The 19,353-nt window shown below is 33.9% G+C and overlaps 3 protein-coding genes and 1 pseudogene across 4 annotated transcripts; all 4 read left to right on the top strand.

Moving 5' to 3' along the window:
* Positions 1 to 134: 134 nt before the first annotated feature.
* Positions 135 to 1,745, top strand: LOC142632904 (pentatricopeptide repeat-containing protein At1g74900, mitochondrial-like; annotated as a pseudogene).
* A 6,746-nt stretch (positions 1,746 to 8,491) lies between these two features.
* On the top strand, positions 8,492 to 9,421 carry LOC142632905 (putative CCR4-associated factor 1 homolog 11). The gene has a single exon (XM_075807221.1). The coding sequence runs from the start codon at positions 8,492 to 8,494 to the stop codon at positions 9,419 to 9,421; it is 930 nt and encodes a 309-aa protein (XP_075663336.1).
* Positions 9,422 to 9,965: 544 nt separating this feature from the next.
* LOC142631912 (protein NUCLEAR FUSION DEFECTIVE 2) lies at positions 9,966 to 11,560 on the top strand. Of its 2 annotated transcripts, none has more exons than XM_075806263.1 (3): positions 9,966 to 10,223; positions 10,364 to 10,458; positions 10,929 to 11,560. In XM_075806263.1, exons 1-3 carry the CDS (start codon positions 10,155 to 10,157, stop codon positions 11,338 to 11,340), a joined length of 576 nt encoding a protein of 191 aa, XP_075662378.1. In that variant the 5' UTR covers positions 9,966 to 10,154; the 3' UTR covers positions 11,341 to 11,560. The 2 variants fall into 2 exon arrangements, with proteins under 2 accessions (XP_075662378.1, XP_075662379.1); XM_075806264.1 differs by having other exon boundaries at positions 10,053 to 10,223; positions 10,367 to 10,458.
* Positions 11,561 to 15,330: 3,770 nt separating this feature from the next.
* LOC142632906 (uncharacterized) lies at positions 15,331 to 15,915 on the top strand. Its single transcript, XM_075807222.1, has one exon. It carries the CDS (start codon positions 15,331 to 15,333, stop codon positions 15,913 to 15,915), a length of 585 nt encoding a protein of 194 aa, XP_075663337.1.
* The last annotated feature ends 3,438 nt before the right edge of the window (positions 15,916 to 19,353 follow it).

The following is a 19,353-nucleotide window of genomic DNA, read 5'->3' on the forward strand; positions in this document are numbered from 1 at the left end:
ATTTAGGTTTTAGCACATATGGAAAAAGAATAAAAGAATGAAGTTTTCTTTTTTAAAGTATACAATAATTGAATGAAATAGATTGTGAACAAGCTCAACTTTGTTTGATAAGAAAATGAACAAAGTTTGAAAATATGGGTAAGGATTGGGTTTAGTGCATATGAGACCAATTGAAACGTGCCAAATATTTAACATGTATCAGCATCTCCATAGGTCTAGTGTGCTTGTACATTGGACTTAAGCCAATTCTTGAACCTGTAATATTGTTCCATGATAAGTGCAACTACACCTGAACTTTTAGTAATACTCAAGTCTGAGTAGGCTCGGCCCACTTATAGCCATATCAAAGAGATAGTGATAAAGCCCAAAATAAATTAGAGCCTAACTAGACAATAATGGTTGTGAAAAACTTTTGTGTTGAGACTAGGGAAATCAAAAATGTTCACTCAGCTTCAAAGAGCTCCTTCACCACTCTCCCATCTAAAAACCCACTCTCCAAAACCACTATATTTACTTCCATGCCACTCTCTCACCACTGCCACCACACCGCTGCCACTGCCACAAGACGCCACGGCCTTAGCTAAACTAATCATTAGCTCTTACCCAAAAACCCTAACCCAAACCATCCAAGAACCTCAAATCCAATGGACCCTCAAGCTCTTTTGAAAACACGAACCCAAAGCCCTCCACTTCTTCAAACCCGATAGAGCCTTCAAACTCTTCATGTTAATGCATGAACATGGTTGTTTATTTTTTTTTATTATTATTTTTTTTCAGGACTTGAATTCATTCAATACTATTCTTGACATTTTGTGTAAGTTGAAATGTGTTGAAATAAATCATAACTTGTTTAAGATGATAAAGGGTAGGTTTAAGGAGAATTGTGTTAGCTATAATTTAATTGTAAATAGGTTTTGTTTGATTAAGAGGATGCCTAAGGTGTTGGAGGTGTTGAAGGAAATGGTTGAGAGGGGAATGAATCCGAGCTTAACGACATATAATATAATGCTTAAAGGGTATTTTAGAGCTAGTCAAATTAAGGAAGCTTGAGAATTCTTTTTGCAAATGAAGAAACGGAAATGTGGGATTGATGTTGTTACTTATAACCTTGGTTCACGGGTTTGGTTGTGCGAGCAAGATCAAGAGAGCTAGAAAGGTTTTTGATGAGATGATTAAGGAAGGGGTGATTCCTTCAGTTATGACGTATAATGCTTTGATTCAGGTTTTGTGTAAGAAGGATAGTGTGGAAAATGTGGTTTTGGTTTTTAAGGAGATGGTGGGGAAGGGTTATGTGCCTAATTTGACGAATTATAATGTGCTAATTAGAGGATTGTATCACGCGGGGTGAAATGGATAGGGCATTGGAGTTTATGAGAAAAATGAAGGACGATGAGTGTGAGCCGAATGTTCAAACGTATAACATTGTGATCCGTTATTTTTGTGATGCTGGAGAGATAGAAAAGGGGTTGGAGGTGTTTGAAAAGATGGGTAGTGGGGTTTGCTTGCCCAATTTGGATACATATAATGTTTTGATAAGTGGGATGTTTGCGAGGAAGAAATTAGACGATTTGTTGGTGGCTGGGAAGTTGTTGATTGAGATGGTTGAGAGAGGATTTTTGCCTCAGAAGTTCACTTTTAATTGGGTTTTGAATGGGCTCTTGCTAACTGGTAATCAAGGTTTTGCAAAAGAGCTTTTGAGATTGTAGAGTAGATGTGGCTGTCTTCCATGTCAAGTCAAACTGTGAAGCTAGTGGCATTTAAATTGGTTGATGAATAGTGTCATTGCACTCACATCCTCTTGTCAAATATTGAAAACATTTCCGACTATGAAGGGCTCCCATTATTGTAGAAGCTAACTCATGATTGACAATGGCTTTATAAGATGCGCATCTCATTTGCTCTTCAAATGCAATTGAAAATTTCATTATGAATTTCAGTCAACACCTAAAATTGGGACATTCAATGCCTGCTTGTGCAAGCAGTCCACAAAGAAGAATTTATGTTATAGAGGCTGTGGTGGTGGAGGGTTATAAATGGGAACAAGGTACTTGCGCGTTTGAAATCCCTCTTTCAGCCTTTCAATGGAAATGAAGTACAATTGTATGTGGCAACAATTGAGATAGTGCAACATATGATGATGGCCACTGATTTCATAAGTTTGAAAGTTGATTTGCTTTATCCTTCCTAGTTCCTTATGCTATCTCATGTTTTGGAATTGACATATGGGGACATGTTTATACTCCAAGAAGCCTAGAAACTTTCCACAGGTGATGACTGTTCTTGTTGTTTAGAGGGCCTAATGTTGCATCAACATTGCAGAAGATTACTAAAGTTTAAAGGGCTAGTTGCAGAGGAAGTTGTCTCCACTATGACCAGCAATGGGAAACCACCTGATTTTGCAATGTGCATTGGGGATGATAGATTTGACGAATGTCATATGTAGATTCTCTCTACATACTATGGGCTACACATGCTATCCTTATTCACCATTTGGTTCCCATCAAAACATTATTTAGATGTAGAGAATATGGAGGAGGGTTGTTATAGCTACCTTCGATATCTCAAAGATGTACTTTTCATGAAATCAAAGCTCGATGATTCTCTTCACTCAACTAACAAAAGCAACATAGATGAGAATGTATAAAACAGTTTGCAAATTGTTCCTATTTAGTTACCGTTTGTTGAGCAATGCTATAGTACATGGCAAGAATGCTTTTTTTTTTTTTTAAAAGTAAATAGAAATATTTATATTTTCTTGGCTAATTATGCTTCTTCTCAAACTAAGACTTGTATTTTGATGGAGTAACCTTCCTTTTTTTTTTTTTTTGAGAGAGTTTCAACCTACAGATCAAGACACCAATCAATTTTTAGTGTTGGCGGGGATTGAACCACAGGTCTCTTATACAATTATCAGAGACTTTACCAGTTAAGCTAACTGGAACCTACGAGTAACCTTCCTTTATACATTCGTTAGTATTCTTAATAATTAATTTATCAGAAAAAAATCGCAATAATGGAGCAAGCCGAATGTGTTTTGGGCATGGAAAACAATTCAAAATCTATTATAGGCCGTAGCTTAGCTCAAACAAGTAAATAACTATTAGCTATCAGTCCAACAAGTAGTTAGACTCGGGGATTTCAAAGGATCCAACCAACAAAAGTCAGCAAAACCCTGAATAAAAGTTTGAAAGAATTAATATTGCCAATTAGGCTTTCACCTCACATTTTATCTTAAAAGTTCTTAGGTGAAGCACGGGTGCGTTTTCGGATTCGGGTGCAAGTGTGGGACTCGGTAATTTTTGAAAAAATTGGGTGCGGGTGCGGAGGAGTGCGACGATTAAAAAATTATTAAAATATTTTTATTTGTATTTTCTCTATATTGGTAAGCATACTTATTCACATTATATAAACATATACAAAATTTAAGAGCAATAATAGATGATAACTAGAACATAATGTTCATAAATTAAATACAATCCACATGTTTGAAGCTAAAACATTGAAATTAGAATATAGGGAGGGAGGTAGAGAGCAAAGAGAGGCAGAGAGGCAGGAGACAATGATGGTTTTAGGGATTTTTTTTTTTTTTTGTTAAAAGATGATTTTGCACTCTTTTTTTTTTAATTTTAAAATAATAATCATTCTTACTTGAATTTCGGCCTGGTTCAAAGCCGGTATCAGCCTGAATCGGCTGGTATCAGACTGAATTGGCTAGTATCGGTCTGAGTTAGTTAGTTTCGGTCGGCCGATACAAACCGATTCGATCCGATTTGGCGTGAATCGGCCCAAGTTGAGGCGAATTGGCACGAATCCGGAAATGAAAAAAAAAAAAAAAAAGCAGTAATATGGCACCAATGCACGGGCAACCGCGTTGCCTACCGCACCCTGTGTCGGACGCCGATGCGGCACCCTTGTAGCCACGTCGGTGCTTTCTTGGTTAGTATTAGTACAGTATTGTTGCAGAGACGAGTAGCGATAAATTGAGATTTGCTATGTTTAGTAAAAACTACTAATATCAAGAATTGTATTAAGCAAATGGAAACCTACTAAAAGTTTTAACGTGGTTTAGCTTCTAGCCAACTCAAGAATTTGAACCAGGTTTGCACCCATATTAAATTCAAGAACTAGCAATTTTGTTTTTTTTTGTTTTTTTGTTTTTTGATAAGTAAGAACCAGCATTATATATAGTAAACATTTAGATACTAACGCTCTGTTTGTTTCAGCAATGATGTTTTCTAGAAAATGAGTTATTTTTTAAAAAGTATTTTCTATAAAACTATCTTATTTTCCAATGTTTGGTAGCAACTTTAAATGAGTTAAAAAACATCCTCATAATTTCCCTTATTTAGCTTACTGTGAGATAGAGTTGTTTTCCAAAAAAATTTAATGGAAAACAATCTCCAAAAATAAGCCATACTTTTTATGTTGACCAAAAATAGTTTTCCTTTGACTCATCTTTTTTTATGTTACCAAACACTGAAAAATAAAGAAAACTATCTTTACACGAGGTTTTCCATTGAAACAAACAGAGCGTAAAAAGATTTAACCTTGTATTGAAGTTATAATTTTATAAACCAAAAATAGAAAATATAATTATTTATTTATTTATTTTTTTTTGCTGAATGAAATATCAAATAGATAATGCATATGATTGTCTACACTCTACACATGTTCAGATTTAACCCATGACTAAATGTAAATGGATTAATCATCTTCAAGCAGGCACTCTATTCAGATTTAACCCGTGACTATGCGGATTAATCATCTTCAAGCTAAGATTATTGAATTGATGATTATTATTCAACTCCAAGCCACGAAGAACACACTGCATCCCTGTCAACAAATGCCCATTATGTTCAAGTCCACCATCGTTCTTTTCTTTGAAGTATACATATATCCAAGAACTTCCTGAAAGTTTGCAGAGTCAAGAAGGTATCTGAACCAACCTAGTGACTCTTCCCAGCCAAGCGTTCCACTCCCAATCTGTTCGCAACTGTCTCTAAACCCCCATAAAGGCCATCACAAAACTTCATCATATGCTTCAGGTCGAAAAGCCTTTTCCCAAATAAGTACTGCACCAGGTTCATGAACCCCATCAGATCATACGACAGTGGCTGCCGGATCAAGATTTTCATCAAGTGGGCAATGTCATAGGCACCATGAAAAGTAACCTAGTCGAAAGTAGAGTGATTGCCCAACAACCCCGATTCCAACATTAATGCTGCAAAGTCGGTAGAGTTAATACGTATGAAGTACGAGTGCGTTTTCAAATTTGGGTGCGGGTACGGGTGCGAGACTCAACAATTTTTGAAAAAATAGAGTAAAGATGCTGCGATTAAATAAATTATTAAAAATATTTTTTTTATATATTGCTAAGCATGCTTTTTTATATAATAATAATAATAATAGAAAACTCATATAATAATAATAATAATAATAATAATAATAATAATAATAATAAGTACACCAAAGTTTTTTATATTTGAATTATTGATAGAGGTATTAAAATAGATAAAACTTCCCATAAATAAATAAAAGATATGACTTAGTGGCTCACGTATTTGGTCAGCCCAAAAACAAAATAAAGGATATATGTGGCAGGTATTAAAATATGTGTAACTTCCCACTAAAAAAAAGAAAAAGAAAAAAAGAGGGAAGATGTGGCTCACGTGTTTGGTCAGAGAGGTATAAAAAACAAAATAAAAAAAAGTTGTTAACAAGACATTTATGATTTAACAAAGGAAGAAGTACTGAAGTAGCTTCCAATTAAAAAAAAAGATAATTACAATAAATTCACCTGTGGTATGATTCGTTTTCATTTTGCCTACTCGTGGTTCAATCATTTACACTTTGCCCACCTGAAGTTAGTCCCGTTAGCCTTCCGCAACCCACCTCTCCATTTGCCGTTAGAATAACACATTTTTAGGCAAAACCAAATATAAAAAGAATAAAAAAGTTAGAGTTTTTGATGTAGGTCTATTAAGTGAGGCGGGTTGGGTTGGGTGGGTTACATAGATAATATAGCATGTCGGGTTGAATAGCATATGAATCTTTGGTAATTTAACATAAGGTTTCAACCATTAGAAATTTTACCAGTTAAGCTATTGGAATCCATTGTTGGTAATTTAACATAGTATCAAAGCATTACTTGTAACATGCTTATTTATATGAGTCTACTCAACAACCAATTAAACAACATTTGTTAATAGCAAGCAATTTTCCTTTCACTCATAAAAAATATAAAGGATTTTTTTTATATATAAAAAGGGATTAATAACTTTTAAGAGTAAAAAAATGAACTGATCAAATTATCTATAGTACCGTTTTTTTTTTGGGTTTGGTTCCATTGATTAATAAAACAAAAATAATATTATAATTTTCAACATAAATTCAAATTAAATTTTTTGAGATAAAATTAAATTAAATTTAGATATGCATTTGTATCTAATTACAAAAACTAGTGTATTAAATTTAAGAAGCAGTATCTAAATTTTATCATTAGTGTTTATATTCTTTTTTGGCAAACTTCACACCATCGATTGGCACTTCTCCTCGGCCATCACAAATTAAGGGATAACGCATTGAAGAAACTTCAATTAAGTAGTTAATATAACATATAAGAACACCACTTAACCCTATAAGTGTAAACAGGGACGGGCGGCCCATAATTTTAAACTAGCGGGAGTCGGAGTATAAAAGAAAAAAAAAAAAAACTCCAAATAGGCATCCATATACTATTAAAAAATTATAAATATTCAAAATCGTTATTTCTAAATACATTAAGATGTAACCATTTACCAACAAAAACAAACAAAACAAAATAATGTCTTTTTTTAATACTAGGCTGGCTAGGATTTTTTGTTGTTGTTGTTGAAGTTAGAGCATTCACATTGGTGGTGCTAAAAATTTTAGCTTTTAGCATCTTGAAAAATTACTTTATCTATTTTACCACCCCGCTTTAGAATATGTCCAATATCAAATGTTCTATTTTTTTATAACTTTATTTAAAATAATATAAACAATAAAGGAAGTGAGAGAATTTGAGTTTTTTAATTGAAAGAAGAGATATATTCTTAATAAAATAGTGTATTTTGTTTTTAACAAATTGCTACAGTCAACTAGTATATATACTAGTTTATTGTAGTTGCAAAAAATTTAGCTTTAGTTTCTCTAATAACACATGATTTTTTGGTTCTTTGGTAGTAAAATAGTTTTTTTTTTTTTTTGTTGCTAAAATATAATCACCATGGTGAATATTTTTATTGTTTTTGTTAAGTTTTTTGGTTGGATAGTTGTTATTTGAGTGAGACTAGTTAGGGTTATTGTGGAAAAAAAGGGACATAAGGTTTTGGAAGAGGCCCTAACTACAAAAATGAAAAATATTATAACTATAAAAAAAATTTTGGAACCGGGGGGGCTCGGGCCCCCACCTAAGTCTGTCCCTGAGTGTAAGTCCAACTATGATATATTACCCACTCGCTTTTATATTTTTATTATATCATGTGAGTATATCATTCTTAAGATGATCTCAAATGAAATTACTAGTCATTAGCGTTAGCGACACAAGGATAAGATTAATGAAATAAAAAAATCAAACCCATAACACATAAACATAATAGAATTAAAAAACAAATATTATTATTAAAAAAAAATTGAATAGTATACAAATATAGCAACCCATTTGGATAGAGTTATGCACAAAAACATATTGGATTGGCGACAAATCAAAAAGAAAAAGAAACATAAACATAACACACAAACACAACTAAAAAAACATGCATATTTCGGAGGGGAAATTTTCAAATAGTTGAACTGCAATTGAAGGTTTACTGATTTAGACATGGCCCAATAATAACAAACCACATCAACTCAATTTGAAGTTAACATCATCAACTACTTACTTCTGTAGCGGCTAGCATTGCTAAAAAAAAAAAAAAAAGTTGGTGGACTGGTGGTAATGTAGCATGAGATCGATTAATGCCATTTATGAGATAGAGTTTTTATTTATTTTTTATTTTTTTATTGATAATTGTGATGGGGGTATTTTAAACCTTAAACATCTTTGTTGAAAAATTAGGAGATGCTAATTAAAATACAAAGCTCTTGGACAGAATTAAAGAAATAATAAAGTAATTACATTAGATCAAAACTCATTTATAATGCCACAGTAAATAAAATCTTTTCTAGTACCAATAGTAAAAAAATAAAAAAGTGAATATTTATTTTTATATATAAAATAGTGAAATTTAAATAAATAAAAGTAAAAATAAAAATTCTATCTCTGGCCCAAGCCAAATACAGCCCAACGGTCAGAACTCAGAACCCAGAACCCAAATTTAAACCACCGACTTGTTCAAATTTCCTATTCCTCTTCGTAAAACAAGTGCTTCACATCACTGCCATTCTTCAATTGTACTTATAAATATGCCCTAACAAATTCTTTGCTCAAATTCAGTTCTTGCTCTTAAAAACTTAGACATCAAAATACAATATGGATGGTGTCTCTTTTCCTCTGATTGTGGTAAGACAGGTGTGGAATCACAATCTTTTAAAGGAGTTTGATCTCATCAGAATTGCAGGGATGACTCACAGAATGGTGGCTTTCGACACTGAATTCCCAGGTGTTGTTTTCAGTCCAATTGCCATTGACAAGCGAGAGCTTGGAAAACTACCTTCTTTCTTGAACTATAATATTATCAGAGATAATGTTGATGCTACCAACATTATTCAGTTGGGTTTGGCACTCTGTGATGACAAAGGATCTCTGCCTAATTTCGGTACCAAGTATCAATACGCTTGGGAGTTTAACTTCAGAGATTTCGATGTCTATAATGACATCCAGAACCCGAAATCAATAGAGTTACTCAAAAGCCAGGGAATCAATTTCGACAAGAACTTGAAGGAGGGTATTGACTCTGCCGACTTTGCTGCATTGATGTTGAAATCTGGGTTGTTGATTAATCACTCTGCTTTCACTTGGGTTACCTTTCATGGTGCCTATGACATTGCCCACTTGATGAAAATCTTGATCCGGCAACCACTGCCGTCTGATCTGATGGGGTTTATGAACATGGTGCAGTACTTATTTGGGAAAAGGCTTTTCGATTTGAAGCATATGATGAAGTTTTGTGATGGCCTTTATGGGGGTTTAGAGACAGTGGCTAACAGATTGGGAGTGGAACGCTTGGCTGGGAAGAGCCACCAGGCTGGTTCGGATACCTTGTTGACTCTGCAAACTTTCAGGAAATTCTTGGATGTCTACTTCAAAGAAAAGAACGATGGTGGACTCAGACATAATGGCCATTTGTTGACAGGGATGCAGTGTGTTCTTCACGGCTTGGAGTGGGATAATAGTCATCAACTGAATAATGCCTACTTAAATTTGAATCTGTGTAGACAATCACATGTATTATGTAATTAATTTTTCATTCAGTAAAATATATATATATATATTTTTTTCTGTTTTTGGTTCATAATTTCAATACAAGGTTAATTTTTTTTTTAACTGTTTAAAGTGCATGTACTAAAGTGCATGTCCTTCTTTTGGAGTGTAAAGAACTTATTTTTAGATGAATATTATATTTTTGTTGAACTATATTATTTTGAATGTGAGTTGAAGACTTGAAGTGTATGCACTACTTTTGAGATGTAAAAAAAATTATTTCTAGAAGGATGTTATATTTAATATTATGCATGTTGAAATAGGTTGTGTTACATTCATGTCAACCCAACATGACTTGTTTATTAAGCGTGTTAAATAGGTTGGGTCAAGTCAACCCGCCTTATTAATAGGTCGGGTTAAAGTTGAAGGATCATGACACAATTATTAAATGGATCAAGTTAAGATTGAGTCATTTAGTCAAATATCTCTACCTCAATATGACACGAACCCGACACATTAACTCAGATTGACACCCTAACTTAAGGGAAAAGGGTCTTTAAAATTAAAAATTAAAAAAAATGGTCTGGAGTCTCTTGACTTGGTGTAAGACAGTCAAGACACAAATAGCTTAGGGGGGAAGGAGTTTTTTTTTTTAAATAAAAAAAAATAGAAAAAGGTCTCGTGTCTCTTGACTTGGGGCAGTGAAAACACTTTCACAGAACACTCTAAGGTAATCCAAAACAAACAAACATCCTTGAAAAAAAAGAAGAAGATGAATTCTGGTCGCTTCGCCTTCACTCTCTCGGTCATTCTCTTCTTCACGATCATTCCCTACATTCAGGTACCTACTCAATTTCCAAAAACATATTTATTGAAATCTTTCTAGAATTATATATTATAGTGTATTACTTTTTCTGGGCAACCAAACGGAGAGTAAGCAAAGCAAAATTGGTGTTGTGTAAATTTTTTTTTTGTGAGCAGAAGAGCCACGCAGCAAATGAAGTACATGACCGGATCTTCAAACCCACTTCATCGCCATTTTCAACTGCTCTCGAAACCCTTCAGAAGCAAATTGGGTATAACCCTTTTTCGTTCCCGATTCTCGCATCTTTGTCTTCTACATTTATTTACTTCATTTTCTGGTTTCTGATATAAAGAAATGAAAAAGGGAAAATTTTGTACAATCATGTTGATGATCAAGAATTTTGAAAACTTTGTGTTATTCTATTCTCTCATGCTTATCAATTGGTCTTAGACTCTTAGTTTTATTATGCTTGTTCTATACATTCATATAGTTCTTCAATGCCAAAATACACTGTTGGTCCCCAAAATTTAGTGGTTGAAGTTTAAAGTGATCGCTTTTTTTCTATCATGTAATTTTTGGAAATGTTGCTTGCCAATGGTGTCGTGTATTGATGGAGATTATTGGTCCCTTTTCTCACAGAAGGAATGGAGACTTAAAAGGGCAGCTATGAATGTTAGCATTTCTTATATTTTCTGATTAACCAATTGGGTTCTTATACAGTTTTGCTTTCTCTATTTGTAGCTACAATTTCCAGAACATTGGTCTTCTTCGTCGTGCCATGACACATGGCTCTTTCTCTGAAGAGAACAACCGAGCATTGAGCATTCTGGGTGGGAATGTGATTGAAACATCGGCCTCTCTCCAGTTACTTGGAAAAGACATTGATATTTCTTCAAAAGATCTGAATCGTCGCTTGTCAGAGTTCTCCAAAGTAGAATCGTCATGCACTAGTGATGGGCTGCGGTTGGGGTTGCAGAAGGTGGTCAGGGTATCTCCCAAGACTAATTCTTCTACTCCTGGAGTGGTTTGCAGTGCTTTCCGAGCGATGTTTGGTGCTATTGCTCTTGATATTGGGAAGTCAGACGATGCTGGAAACATTTTCTGGAATGTTCATGGTGGTGATGTTGGAGTTGGAGATGCTCTGGCATGGTAAGTTGGCCTTTCTGTTAGTGTGGTATTAGAAGTTATATGCTAAATTACTATGAGTTTTTATGATTGTAGTCATGATGGAAGAACCTTTGGTATGTTGCTTGTATCTTAGTTAAGCTAACTCTAGATATGCTTCTGAGAAAAGCTTCCTTGTGCCCTGGATCTGTAAGGTGTACTTCATATTTGAGTATGTGGTTGAATGTAAATATATAAGTTGGAGTGCATTTTTATTCTGGTTTCAATATCTTTTATCTTATTCTTATCATCTTATGTTTGGATTATTTATGATTTAAAAATTGCTCTTTTTCAATTACTTCAAAGGTTTACTGGAGTTCTTTTGAGAAAATATGCAGGAAAAGTGAGTGCTACTGGCTTGTGAATACTCATGCAGAATTGAGTTTCATGCCGTATAACCTGAATGCAGATGAACTGCCATTTCCTATTGCATGATTGAATGAAAATGTAGTACTCCTATAAGGATAAGTGTCTGATAGAATTCTACTTGTAGAAACCAATGAGAGCCAGAACAAGATAAAGTAGCACTTGTGCATATATACATCTGTGTTTTGTGTAAATTTGCTTTTTTCATATTTAACACAAGAAGATTGACGCATTTATTCTGTTAAGAGTATGGTGAGAGAATGAGCTAAAGTTCACATGGGCTTAAAGTCATGTCAGAACTACGATGAATGACTTGAAATCCCCAGCTTCCCCCTGTTCTCTTAATGTCCTGTAGACCTGTGTTCATGATCAATTCTTCTCTCTCTCTCTCTCTCTCTCTCCCCTTGTTTTCAGACTAGTCCCCATGGTGGGAACCAAATGAATTTGTAATGAATTTCCAAATCAGTCAAGAATGTTGTAAACGTTTTTTGTTTTCCCTTGGAGATGGAACAGCTTATGCTTGTCTATAGTAAATAAGATAAGTGAGTTTCATGTAAGATGTGGTTGAGATTTGTAATAGATATTGTATGTCAAGTTGACCTCAAGCACTTGGAGGATATAAAGTCAAATAGTACATTTGTTTCTCTTCCACAATTGTGCTGTTTCTGACCATCACCTACATAATCCTTCATATTGAGGCAGTGGCAACAATCTTGTATGGTTGTACATATGCTACCTCCAATTATTTGAGGATAGGTAAAGTCCTCTGCAGTATTTGCAATCTTTGAAGCCTACTTAGTTACATGATAAATTCTTTAATCTTGGTTCTTTTTGTCCAATTGAAGTCTGGGAAATTCACGCAAAGTTTGCATCATTTAGATCATGGTATCAACCACTATTAATAAAACCATTACTGCAGTGTTATTGGGCTTCTGAAAGGTTAGGCCAACATGTTTTCATGGGCTTAAAATTATCATACTTCCATCTGGTAGAATTCAATTGCTGACTTTGATAAATTGGGGTCCATCAAAGTAACAAAACGGTTTTATTATTATTATTATTATTACTATTTTTGGAATCTTTCTTTTGCTACTTAATATAACTTTGCAAGCGAGATCTTAGATGGTGCTTTGTTCTAAGACTCTTCGATTCTATCTCAATGCAAAGGACCTGGACAATTTCTGAGCACATCAGCCAAGTAAATCACATGTTTGAGTTTCTTTGTTTTGCAGTTAGTCATGTTGTTTTTCTGTGCTTTGAATCTTCATTTGCTAAACATTAGGATGGTTGCTACCTCTTTGAGTTGTAGTTTCATGGCTCCATGGCCGGAGGCGAGGTGGCCAGACTATTAAGCATAGCACCCAAGCGACCTGCATCATTTCAAAACAAATGATAAGTCCTTGGTTATATGTATTTCAAAGCTGTATTATTTCAAACAAAGAAATCTCTTCACAAATTTTTTCGCCATGACCATGAAGAGTGGTGTTATTTTAGTATTTATATCAATGTTTCAGTCTCCATTCTCATTGTCCTATCCATATAAGAAAAGTTAGATGCCAAAAATATCAAGGAAGACTCCCCTATCTATAAGACAGATGGATGTTGAAATATCTAAAAAAGTTGAAATTTCGTTTTCATCTAAAGAAATGTTGACATAAAATTTACGATAAACAATTGAAGTCTTATAGACTGTAAGGGGAAATACATATCTCTACGAAAATCTAAAGTAGTGCAAGCACTTGAAAATGACCAGATGATACCTGAACTAATAAAATCTCTTGACCTCAAAGGAGAGGTCAAAGATATGAATCATACCTACCCTACCACCCAGTTAAATAGATGCATGATGATAAAACCATAATTACAAAGAATTCTAACTTGGTGTAAAACTCATATTTTACATCATCTAATAAAAAATTATTATACCAATTTTTTACTTAATACTCAATACATCTCGCTACACTTGATACCACAAATTTTTTTTTTTTAATAAATGAAAACTTTTTATTACAAAAGTAACTACAAAATACAACAGTCCTTAACAAGAGCATCCACCAAAAGGGATGAGCAACATGTTACATCAAACGACCCCACAAAATTACAAGATAGATTCCATTTTGCTAGACTATGAGCTACACCATTCATAGATCTTGGAACCCAACTACCCAAGTGAAAGAAATGCACTGAAATTGCAAGGAAGTAGGGGAATTTCCTGTATTATAGAGTTGATTCTCCATGGCATGCTGGATGTTGGGGAGGAAATGAGAAGTGAGAGCATCTCTAATAAACTCTCTGAAGTAATGTTTGGAGAGCAAACTCACAAAAATTAACTCCAACAACTTCTCCAAAATCTAAAAAATAGAATAAATTAGCTACAGTATTCTCCACACATAAAGAGTTATTATCGCTCTCCAAATGAATTTTGATGACTAAAATATTCAGTCTCTTCTCTCCACTAATTAAAATATCCAACCACTCTCTCTTTCTGTGCACATTAAGAGAGGGTTTGGATAGCACGTCTGCGTCTGCGTCCAGCTCTCTGCATTTTTTTTTTTTTTTTTAAGACCAGCGCTTAGTGCACTGTTCATGGGACATGAACAGTGCACTAAGGCATATGAACAGTAAAAAAAGAGTAAACAGTAATTTTTTACATATTTAAAAATTATTTTGCTACAGTATTTTCAGTTTTCAGTTTTCAGTTTTCAGTTTTTAGCAATAAGTTCTATCCAAACGGACCCTAAGAATAAAGAATAAAGAAAGACTAATGAAAGGATGAAAAAGTAATATTCAAATATAATAGAGAACAAATAGAGACTTGTTGGAAAATGTATTAGAAATAGTAAAAATCATTGTGAAAATTTGGCTAAGCTATTGAAAATGCTCTGAATCTCCTTAAGAAAATGATAAATTCAACACCTCCCTTTGCTGATAAATTCATTCCCTATCTTAGAGCCTCAACTTCTACCTTAAAAGGGAGGCCAACAAAGCCTCATTAGTCTTTTACTCAATACTCAAAATATAGTATTTATTAAGATAATAAGATATATACATATATATATTTTAATAATATCTTTACTGCAAGGTGTAAATCCATTATGGAATTTAATCTATTTATCAAACTATTTAGCAAATAATTATTTTAATAATATTGTGCCTAAAAGAAAACGCTCCTACCTCGTTTGATTAGGTAGGTAGCAGCGCTGCGCTGCGCCACTGTCATAATCCTGATTAAAATTTGTGGGCCCATTTTAAAAAAGCAGACCCAACCTGGCCTACCATACCAAAATTTCCTTCCAATTACACCAAAGCCGTGGGACCCACCACCACATTTTCTCCACTCTCTTTTATTTGACTAAGTCCACCCAACTCGCTAAACACCCAATCATTTACAACGGCTCAAATCACTAAAATTACCAAAACACCCCCCTTCCGGCCTATCACACTACTAGATAAACTTGTATTACCTGCTACTCCCGGTCTCTCTTCTTAACTACCGGTGTTTCCCAGTCACCACCGTTTCCGTTACAATCTTCATTTTTTCTGAAACCACCATATATAAGAACCCAGGCCTCAGAGAAACATGAGAGAGAGAGAGATTTAGGGTTTGTAGAAAATGGTTGCAGAAATGTCCCACAGTCACAGAGACATTGAAACGAACAGTGAGGATGTAACCAACACACTGATGGGAAGCAAACGGTGTTGTTGCTTCCCTTCGTTCTTTGCTCCGTCATCACGAAGATCCTCCGCCGTCGGATTATCCTGGTGGGAGCGGGTCGGGTCGAGCGACGAGAAGTGGTGGTCCGGCGGTTTTCGCGCCTTGAAGAAACTCCGGGAGTGGTCGGAGATCGTCGCCGGACCGAAATGGAAGACTTTCATTCGCAGATTCAATCGGAGCAAGAGCGGCGGCGGAAGCGGCGGCGGTGGTGTTGGTAATTGTAATCGGCACGGGAAATTCCAATACGATCCGTTGAGTTACGCGCTGAACTTCGACGAAGGCCCGGGGCAGAACGGTAATTTGGACGAGGACGACGATTACCACTTGTTTCGGAACTTCTCGACCCGGTACGCTTCGGTGCCGGGTCAATTGCCGGCGAAGTCGTCGAACTCTTCATCGTCTTCGACTTCGTCCACGTCGACGAAGTTGGTATCGCCGCTGCCGCCTTTGGATTCCGGTAGACACGTGGCAGTATCGACGTAATATGCGGCGTGAATAGCGCAGGTGCTGAGCTGGAACTTGAACTTGATGAGCTGGATGGTGTTTAATGATGACAAGATAACGTGGCGGCGGCAATTACTTTTTTATTTTATTTATTTAATATTTTATTGTTTGATAGTATTATAGATATTTTTTTGGTTATATATATTAATAAAGAAAAAAATTATGAAAGATGCGTTTGTGATTAGGATTAGTGAAACAAAAAAAAAAAAGATTGGTTTGGCAAATTGAATATGCTATTAATTTGGTTAGGTGAAAGGTTGTGTTGTCTTTGTAATGAAAGGTGTAAAGGTGTAGGGTGTACATTTATATGATATATGAACATATGAGGTGTCTTATGTTTGAACAAAGTCAAATAATCCAATAACAATGTTACCTTGCAGATGGGTTTTTGTAAAAATTATACTATGTTTCTGTTTGTCGACAAGGTATATCATACTCTGCACTCTCACACCATATGGGACTCATTAATGTATGGAAATTATGCGGTTGTGAAACACAACCGAAGAAATATAATATCCTTTGGCTTGTTGTAGGTTCTTAGAGAAGATTTATGTATGTATTTTATGCGTTTGTGAGAGCAGTTGTAGGTATATATGGGGCTCATTAATGCATGGACATTATGCTTTGTGAAAAAAACATAAGAAACATAATATCTTTTTACTTGTAGGTTCTTATAGAAAACTCATTAATGTATGGATTTTATGCGTTGTGAAAGAGCAGAAGAAACATAATATCCTTTTGCTCTTCATTGTAGGTTCTTTCAGAAGACTCATTAATGTATGAATTTTATGCGTTGTGAAAGAGCAAAAGAAACATAATACATTTTGGACAAAGTTTAGCTATAAAATGCATGAACATTACGTTTTGTGAAAAATCAGAAGAAACATAATATACATTTACTCGTTATAGGTTCTTATAAAAGACTCATTAATGTATGGATTTTATGTGTTATGAAAGAGCATAAGAAGAATAATATCCTTTTGCTCCTCATTGTAGGTTCTTATAAAAGATTCATTAATGTATGGATTTTATGCGTTGTGGGAGAACAGAAGAAACATATTATCCTTTTGCTCCTCATTGTAGGTTCTTATAGAAGACTCATTAATGTATGGATTTTACGCGTTGTGAGAGAGCAAAAGAAACATAATACCTTTTAGACAAAGTTTAGCTACAAAATTATTTGTAGCTTAAGGCTACAGTCTTACTCTAAAATATATATTACTACATATTTTGAAAATCTAACCATTAAATTACATGTTTTTTATGCTCTTAATACACATGTCAAATTTTGTGTCAATCATATATTATCTACTATATGATTTATAAGCTTACATATTATGCATAATTTTAAACTACAAAAATTTGCAATTTAAACAATTTATTGATGATATAACTTTGATTTTTAATTTTCTAAAAATTTTGCAAGTATTAAGGATATAAGAAAAATATATAATCTAATGGTAGATTTGTCAAAATTCATCTCTAATAAAAAAAATATTGAGTAGAATTGTAATTTTAAGCTGAAATTAATTTTTTAGCAAAAGTTTGTCCCAATCTTTTTACTCATGTAGGTTCATAATAACTTTTTGCTTGTGGTAGGTTCTTATGCAGCTTCCAACGCAACTTTCTTTTTCTTTTCTTTTTTCTTTTCCTATGAATTGTGATGTAAATGTGATGCAATTATTTTAGTGAGCTAAATTGCATAGTCCCTTTTTTACACTACTTTCCGTAAAAGAAAATTTGTACCATATCCATATATCCCTTTTATCCTAATTTAAATGTGTCTTTCTTGACGTTAAAAAAAGAAAGAAAGTGTCTTGCTTTCTACTTTTCGGTGTTTTAAGATAAATATTTGTTCGGTTAATTATTAAAAAGAAAAAAGGAAAGAAAATGTTCTCTCCAACCAAATGGATAAAAGAAGTAAAACGAGGAACATTCCTCTCCCCCTCTACAAGGCTTCTACAAATGGAAAGAATTGATTTTTTTTTTTCATTTTCTTAAACTATTCTTCATTTTAGCTTCTTCTATTTTTATTTATTAGTGTTAAATATTTTATTTTTAGTCAGTTTAAACCTAAGAAAAAGGTCATAGGCATTAAAAAAGAAGTTCGGTGTAGGTTGAATGCTAGACTAAAATTTAGTTATTTTGTTATGAATGAATTTACTACAATTAGTCTATTTAAAATTTATAGTCAATCTCTTTTACTCATTGACTTCCCAAAAAAATTAATAGTCAATCTCAAACTCTTGTGACTAAAAATGTTATTGTTGTATTCGTATTATTAAGAAAAATAAAGAAGATTATATGAAGGTTTTTATTCAAAGCTTTCTCGACTTCTAACATGGTGTTAAGAAGATTCTTTAAAAAAAAAAAATGGTGTTTTAGACTATCTTATTTTTCATTAATAATCTTGTTATTTATAATCAAGACACATATCTTGGGTGGGAGGAACTACCGATCCAAGCAAAAGAACAATTAATAATGGTCATCTGAATAGTTCGAACTTTCAACTTGTTTCTTGAATTTTATGAAAGACTTGTACAATTTTTGTATCTTTTTTACTTTTGTCTTATGTGCAGTTTGTGAACATACTATGTTGAAGAATGATAAAGAATAAAGTAATGGATGAGTGTTAGCAAGGGAAGAAAAAACTCAAGAAGCCCCTCTCTCTCACCCAAAATTACAAATGCCCCATGGATTGAGAATATATCTACTACATCTACATCTGGCATATGTAATATGCTATTTACAAACATTTGGGTTTCACATACGAGCATCTTCCATTTAACGTGTTTTCCATTGTCACACTCAGGAAGACAAACACCTCCTCGATAGACTACTACTGAAAATTATAATGATCCACAATTGGGAGAGGGATGATTGGATGCATGAGAAAATAATTTACTTTTTGATGATTATATAAAGGACTTGGTTTAGTTAGATGATGACATGTGTCCACTTTTGGACATGTCATCATCTCAACGAGTCTAATACTACTAGATACTGGACTTAAGTCTGACCTTTATATAAATACTTTATTACTGGATATTACATAATATATATTTTTTTTGACGGAGATATTACATACTATTTTAAAAAGTAAAGAAGTTACATAGAAACTTTTCTAACTATATTCTTGCTAGGTTTAGTGTTGGCAAATTCCATGACAATGTAAACTTTCTAATGTGTCGGTAATAAGTTCATTAGAGTTCATTAAAATTCAAGACAATTTGTACAAGATGCAGCTCAAGAAAGACAATGTTTAATTGTCCTTTGATCGATGCTCGATTGCCCCTCCATCGAGGCTTGAATGATCAAAATTCGATTGCCATTCAATTAAGACTCTATTAATTAAAATTGTGGCTGACATGTTATAATTCTATAAAGTTGACAACAGTCAGAAGTTTGTTCCCTACT

The sequence above is a fragment of the Castanea sativa genome, chromosome 4 (genome assembly GCF_040712315.1).
Source record: "Castanea sativa cultivar Marrone di Chiusa Pesio chromosome 4, ASM4071231v1".
NCBI lineage: Eukaryota > Viridiplantae > Streptophyta > Magnoliopsida > Fagales > Fagaceae > Castanea > Castanea sativa.